Below are 6,585 nucleotides of genomic sequence, written 5' to 3'. Positions count from 1 at the left end.
GTTTGAATCTTTACTGGGCAGCCACCCAGCTTACAGGGAAGACTGCCCAGAGGATGGGAGTTATCCCCCTCCCCACCACTAAACACCAGGCGCATTAGGGGGCTGGGTCCTACTCCCTCCTGCCTGGGCCACAGAGGTTCCCCAGCAGCCCCTCTCCCAAATCCCTGCCCGTTGTACGGGCCTGCGGTGCCCGGGCTGCAGGGATATTCCTAGCCAGGAAGGCTCTCTCCCCCAGCCCCGCTTGCCCCCCTGCGGATCCCCCCCCCCCCATAAGTATCACAGCGGAGCGAGAGCAGTTTCCTGAGGCCAGCTCGCTCCACCCAGCTGCAGGCAAGTCGCTCTGGCTCCTGGGCAGGGGAAGCGGGGGGGATGTGTGTGTCTCCCAGCGCAGCCCGGAGGAGCTGCAGGGGAAGTGCCTGCGGGCAGCAGCCAGCTGAGATAACGCCCCCCCCCCCCTTGGGGAGCTGCTGCTAGGGGGGGGTGCCCCAGGTAAGCCCCCCCTCCTCACAGCTGTTCCCCCACATCCCTCCTCCCCCCCCCCCCCGCTGCACCCCCACTCCCTGCTGCAGGGGGGACAGGCACCGCCACGCGCTGCGCACACCTGCCCGCCGCGGCCGCAGAGACCAGCACCCAGTCGGGCGAGCGGGGCGGGGTGTTGGAAGCAGCGGGCGGGGGCGAGTCTGGTGCCGTACAACAAGATGGCGGCGCCCACAGCTCAGGCTGAGGTGGGCGGGGCTTGGGGAGCGAGGTGCCGCTGCGAGCATGGCCGACGAGGAGGAGGACCCGCCGGTGAGTGCAGCTGCCAGCCCCCGGCGGGGGGGGGGAACCCCTGTGCCCCAACCCCTTCCTGCCAGGGGAAAAGTCTCAGCCTCCCGTTCCCCCCCCCCCTTTTGGTGCTGTGGTCCCTTCCGGCCTCAGCCCCTCCCCCAGCGTTTCCCTCCACGCGCAGGGGCTGCAGCAGCGGCCCAGGCAGGGCAGGCCCCGAGCCGCCTCGCGCCTCCTGCCTCGCGCCTGCAGGCAGCCCCGCTGAGCTGCCAGGGCTACTGGAGGAACAACGCGCTGTGGGGGGGGGGCGCCCTGCGGCACAGGCCCGGCAACAGTTTTTGACCTGGAGCCGCTTCAGAAATGTTTGAATTGGCCTTGGGCTGCCCTGAAAGGGGCGGAGCCTCTGGTGCAAGGGGCGGGGCCAGGACACTTCCCTGCTTCCCTGGACACACACCCTGATTGTTGTGTTGGGGGGGGGGGGGGTGAAGTCTTTGTCCCCAGAGCCCCCCATCCCCAATCATCAACTGTTCAGAACAGTTGGTGGTTCCCTTTAGGAGCCCACCACCTGGTGGTTGGAGGAGACTGTGCACTCCCCCCTCCCCCTTTCCTCCAAGTTAGTTGGGGGGGGGGGAGTGCGTGCACAAAGCCTCCTCCCGCCCTGTCCTGCAAGGGGTGTACAAGGCTTAAAGTCAACTGCCAGCTGCTCAGAGGCAGCAGCAGAAGTTGGGGCGGGTGGGAGGCAGTGCTTGCAGGGTGCTGGCTACTTCCCTCCTTCCCAGCTCCCTGTGTAAACATGTAACTGCTGAAAATGTCAAAGGTTACACGTTTACAAAAGAAAACACATTTTAACATTCTTTCTCCATGGCTGTGTCTAAACTGGCCACTTTTTCCGGAAAAGCAATCGCTTTTCCGGAAAAACTTGCCAGCTGTCTACACTGGCTGCTTGAATTTCTGCAAAAGCACTGATGATCTCTGGCTGCTTGAATTTCTGCAAAAACACTGATGATCTCATGTAAGATTGTCAGTGCTTTTGCGGAAATACTATGCTGCTCCCGTTTGGGCAAAAGTCTTTTTCAGAAAAACTTTTGCGCAAAAGGGCCAGTGTAGACAGCACGGTACTATTTTCCGCAAAAAAGCCCCGATCGCGAAAATGGCCATTGGGGCTTTTTTTGCAGAAAAGCGCGTCTAGATTGGCAGGACGCTTTTCCGCAAATCTAGACGCGCTTTTCCAAAAATGCCTTTAACGGAAAACTTTTCTGTTAAAAGCATTTCTGGAAAATCATGCCAGTGTAGACGTCGTCCATGTGTTTATTTAGGGCTTGGTTCAGGATGTCAAATTTGGGAATTAATTGCAGTCTGTTTTTGAAGGTTTTTTTTGTTTGTTTGTTTGGTTTTTTTTGGCCAGAGAATAGCAATGTGCAAGTCTGAAACTGCATGATATTTATGACATAATTTAGGAGTTGGCAACACTGGAAATACTTTTTCTTGTATCAGCTTTCTCTGGGCCAGGTACAAGCTTTTGAGTTTCATGGAGAGCTCTTCTTCAGGGCTTAAGTACAAATAGTTTACACACTGAAATGGAATCCATAATTAGGCACAGACATATTCCCCACAGTCACATTGGGGGTATGGAGTGGAGTGGGAGATCCCTGTGGGGAGATTGAAATATAGGGAGCTGGGCTTAGGCTTGGCTGTGTCACTAATTGGGCTTGTCAGCTATGCTTATATGTCTGAGTTCCCTCTCTGGTATTCTGCACCACCCTAGTTTGAAGAGGACACTGAAGAAGCTGGAGGAGGCCCAGATGGTGGACAGGGCAAGAGGAAGAGGCTGTTCTCCAAAGAGTGTGAGTTTGCCATCCATGTGTCTGGGTCAGTAAGGAGGTGGACCCTCACCTTAGGCTCTCGGACAACTGCATTTGGCTTCGCTTCTATGGAGGTTATAGTCTATTTTAAATGAGGATATGACTGTAAATCACAATAAGACAGTAAAAGTGACAGACCACAGGAGTTCTGTGAGAGTCTTACACTGGAGTGGATGGGAGAGCTTTCTGAAGTCCATTTATTGGGTCCAAGGCAAAGCAGATGCGATAATGACTGCCAGTGGATCGATTGATGTGATGGAGATGAGCCCTTAGTTTGGTTGAAGAATTTAGTGCATGTTGCTAAGTGTCCTGTATAATGGGGAGCTCTTTCAATGATACCATGTTTTCTGTTTCCCCAGTAAGATGTATGATGTATGGGTTTGGAGATGACCAGAATCCCTACACAGAGTCAGTGGATATTCTTGAAGACCTGGTGATAGAGTTTATCACAGAGATGGTAGGTTCTATTAAGACATCTGCTTACTTTGTTTCTAGACTGTAATGACTATAGAGATCAGTCCATTTAAAAAGAACTCCTAATTGGACAATGGTTAGGAAAGTCCTTCCAGTGGAAGGGACTGAGTTAGTTTTTTAAAGAACCCAAAAGTAGGGTTGGTTTATTTCCCTTAAAAAGCAAAATAAAAAAGTAATGAAGTTTAAACCATTAATAAAGGTCGTCTCGTGCCTGTCTGGTTAAATATCTAATTTGCATTCTGGTGGTCACTAACCCTTCATCCTTCCAAGGTTGATAATCTAGTCTATTCAACACTGTGTAAAACATTTCTATATGGTACTTGTAAAGGGAAACAGTGTCCTGCATGCTCTGCGTGGACTTTAGATTCCATTTCTATTGTAATAGAAGATTCATCTTGTGGTCCTTAGCCAAGGATTCCTGAATTCCATTTTTAACAGAACTATGTAATTCCTCTTCTGGGGTAGAGGAGTTTTATGTACTGTTCTGTTTAATTTCATCTGCTTTCTAAGTACTACCTCTGGAAATGGGACACAGAAAGGGATCATGTTCTCTCCCTCTGGGGCAACTAGTATTGGCCACTGTCGGCAGGCAGGATACTGGCCTAGATGAACAGTTGGTCTGACCCAGTATGGCTGTTCTTCTGTTGTAGCAGGTTTAAAACGAATAAAAGAAAGTTCTTCTTCTTCTTCACACAGCGTGTAGTCAACCTGTGGAACTCCTTGCCAGAGGAGGCTGTGAAGGCTAGGACTATAACAGAGTTTAAAGAGAAGCTAGATAATTTCATGGAGGTTAGGTCCATAAAAGGCTATTAGCCAGGTGATAAAATGGTGTCCTTGGCCTCTGTTTGTCAGAGGCTGGAGAGAGAAGGCAGGAGACAAATCGCTTGATCATTGTCTTCGGTCCACCCTCTCTGGGGCACCTGGTGCTGGCCACTGTCGGTAGACAGGATACTGGGCTAGAAGGACCTTTAGTCTGACCCAGTACGGCCGTTCTTATGTTCTCCTCTCTATATCATTTTGCAGGTTAGGCTTGTTTTCCTGTGCACTTGCTGCTCCTCTGATTTTGATGTCACCTGCCAGTTTGATTATAATTCACTATATACACACACAATGCTCAGTGAAGGCACAAAGCAGCTATGCAGGATGCAGAGATAGGCTTGGCTTATGGATTTTATGTTTTAATTATTTTGACAAAGTATCTTAAAACATAGCACTTATGTCAGTTGCCAGGAAATAAGATTTCATTTAAGAGTTGTGGAGCGGGATGCCTACTGACTAGCTCAATGGATCCTGATCCATGAATCTTGCTCCTAGCTGTATGGTAATTCAAATATTAAATAACTGGCAGGAAACATTGCTGCTTAAAGACTGATTTCACCACTGTGTAAATCAGGGATGGGGAACCTAAGGCTTAGGGGCCAGATATGGCCCCCAACTTGTCTGTATCTGGCCCCTGAGGCTTGGGGCTCCCCTCCTCAGTACTTGGGTGCCTATGGTTGGTGTGCCAGTCCCTCTGTTGTCCCCCCATGGGGCTGGAGCACACAAAATCTACCAGTCTGGACACCCCTGGGCTCTGGTGCAAGAGGGATGTGGGGGGGATTTCTCCTTTTCAGTTGGGGCCATGTCAGTGAGGGATTTGGGGTTTTTTGGTTTTGTTTTGCTTCTCACTTATGTGTGGCCCCCAATTGACTTTTTTTCTGTTGGTCAGTGGCCCCTGGCCCAAAAAGGGTTTCCCACCTGCGGTGTAAATGGATCACCTAGAGAGATTCTCCTGACCATAGCCTAGCTAGGATGGTGGCTTTCAATCTCTGAAACTAATGGTTTTCTCTTCAAAAGTGAGAAGTAAAACTGCTTGTTAGACGGTGCCCTGGCACTGTTTCTAAAAACAGTAAGGTAACTTATAACAGGGAAAAGGGACCATACATTTTCATTAAATCACTTAAATGTTTTTTAACAGACTCACAAGGCAATGTCAATTGGACGGCAGGGTCGTGTGCAGGTTGAGGACATTGTCTTTTTGATCCGCAAGGATCCACGGAAGTTTGCCAGAGTAAAAGATCTGTTGACTATGAATGAAGAACTGAAACGGGCCAGGAAGGCCTTTGATGAAGCAAACTATGGATCTTGATGCATTTGTATGTGCAGAGATGGTAACCTGTAGCCATGTTTATCCCTATACATTTTTAGCATGTTTTTCAATACTGGAAAAACTAACTCCCTACCGACTTCTATTTGTTTTCGTGGCTTTTAGGATGGATCTCAGTGCTGGAGTGTTTGCCTAGGTTTTAGCATTGCCAAACAAGCCTATAACATTTTGTAAACGTCTCTTAATGTATGTATTGTCTTAATGTACGTTTGGGTTTTTTTTTTGGGGGGGGGGGAGGCTTACAGTATTTTAAGAAAAGACAGGAGGAGCCCAAATTAGAAGTGCTTCATGCATATCTGTAGCAACTCTAGTTTTGAGCTTTGCAATCTGTCACATACCAGATGACTAGAAAGCTAAATGGGAACAGGTGCTTGGCATCTGTGCTGTAGTTCTCATTGGTTTCAGATACCCTTCACCTAATCCACCTTAAGTAGATTTCAAAGGAATAATTGAAAACAGTCAGTGCCTGCATCTATTTGTGCTAGAAGGTGTTGATTATAGTGTTGTTACTCAAAATATTGGTATTTGCTTTTCTTTATAGGGGTATTTATGAACAATAAAATATTTTCATGGTTCACTCACTCCTCTTGTTTTGGGTCTGGTTTTAAATATATTCAAGGCACATGATAAAGAATAACTTATTTGCACTGAAATGGTGTATGTCCAGTAGTCTTCGGCCCACAATAGGGTCTTAATCTACTATGAATGTTTTCATGGAAATGGCTTAACTTTTTTTTGTACGCTGCCAAAACTATTAGAGAGGATGCTGACTTCTTAGATTTAGCTTCACAGTTAGCTGTGACTCTAGGCTCACCTCCTATAGATTTAACTGCACTCGAATAGTTCCCGCCACAAAGTATTATAGAAAGACAAGACTGAATTTCCAGGCATTTATTGGTCAAGAGGAAGCAATCGGGGCTGAATAAACAGCAGGCTACAGCTTCCTTCTAGAATCTAGCATAATAGAAAAAGCTTAATGATGCTATTACTTCCTTTAATAACTTTAATTGAATAGTTCTTTGTAATGGTGGAAGATCTAACTGCTCTGGTGTTTCACAGCTGGTTTAATGTCTGAAACATTATACTAGTGGGAGTCTTTTATACTTAGGTTTGAATTCCACCATGGTTGACTTGCCTTTCATTCTTAAGACACAAATTGTTATGTATGTTTTACTGAGTTCTACTGCAGAAGGTCATAAACCGAACCCTTGGTATTTAGTAGAAATACTACAATCCGATGGTATTTCTTTTGAAAGAGTCGGTATTACCATATTTACCCCTCTAGCCCACTGGTGACATTGTGATTGCATAATGATAGCTTTTAAGTGCTATTAAATC

At 47.8% G+C, this 6,585-nt stretch overlaps 1 protein-coding gene across 1 annotated transcript; it reads left to right on the top strand.

Moving 5' to 3' along the window:
* The first annotated feature begins 679 nt into the window (after window positions 1–679).
* On the top strand, window positions 680–5,828 carry TAF13 (TATA-box binding protein associated factor 13). Its single transcript, XM_075906748.1, has 4 exons — window positions 680–789; window positions 2,531–2,609; window positions 2,987–3,084; window positions 5,059–5,828. Exons 1-4 carry the CDS (start codon window positions 763–765, stop codon window positions 5,227–5,229), a joined length of 375 nt encoding a protein of 124 aa, XP_075762863.1. The 5' UTR covers window positions 680–762; the 3' UTR covers window positions 5,230–5,828.
* Window positions 5,829–6,585: the final 757 nt, after the last annotated feature.

The sequence above is a fragment of the Pelodiscus sinensis genome, chromosome 1 (genome assembly GCF_049634645.1).
Source record: "Pelodiscus sinensis isolate JC-2024 chromosome 1, ASM4963464v1, whole genome shotgun sequence".
Taxonomy (NCBI): domain Eukaryota; kingdom Metazoa; phylum Chordata; order Testudines; family Trionychidae; genus Pelodiscus; species Pelodiscus sinensis.
The sequence above is the reverse complement of the archived record's forward strand: the minus strand, read 5'-3'. Positions and strand labels throughout refer to the sequence as shown.

Coding starts and splice junctions, on each gene's coding strand:
- TAF13 (XM_075906748.1), top strand. CDS start 763: ATGGCCGACGAGGAGGAGGACCCGCCG. Junction 790..2,530: donor ACGAGGAGGAGGACCCGCCG/GTGAGTGCAGCT, acceptor GCACCACCCTAG/TTTGAAGAGGACACTGAAGA. Junction 3,085..5,058: donor TAGAGTTTATCACAGAGATG/GTAGGTTCTATT, acceptor GTTTTTTAACAG/ACTCACAAGGCAATGTCAAT.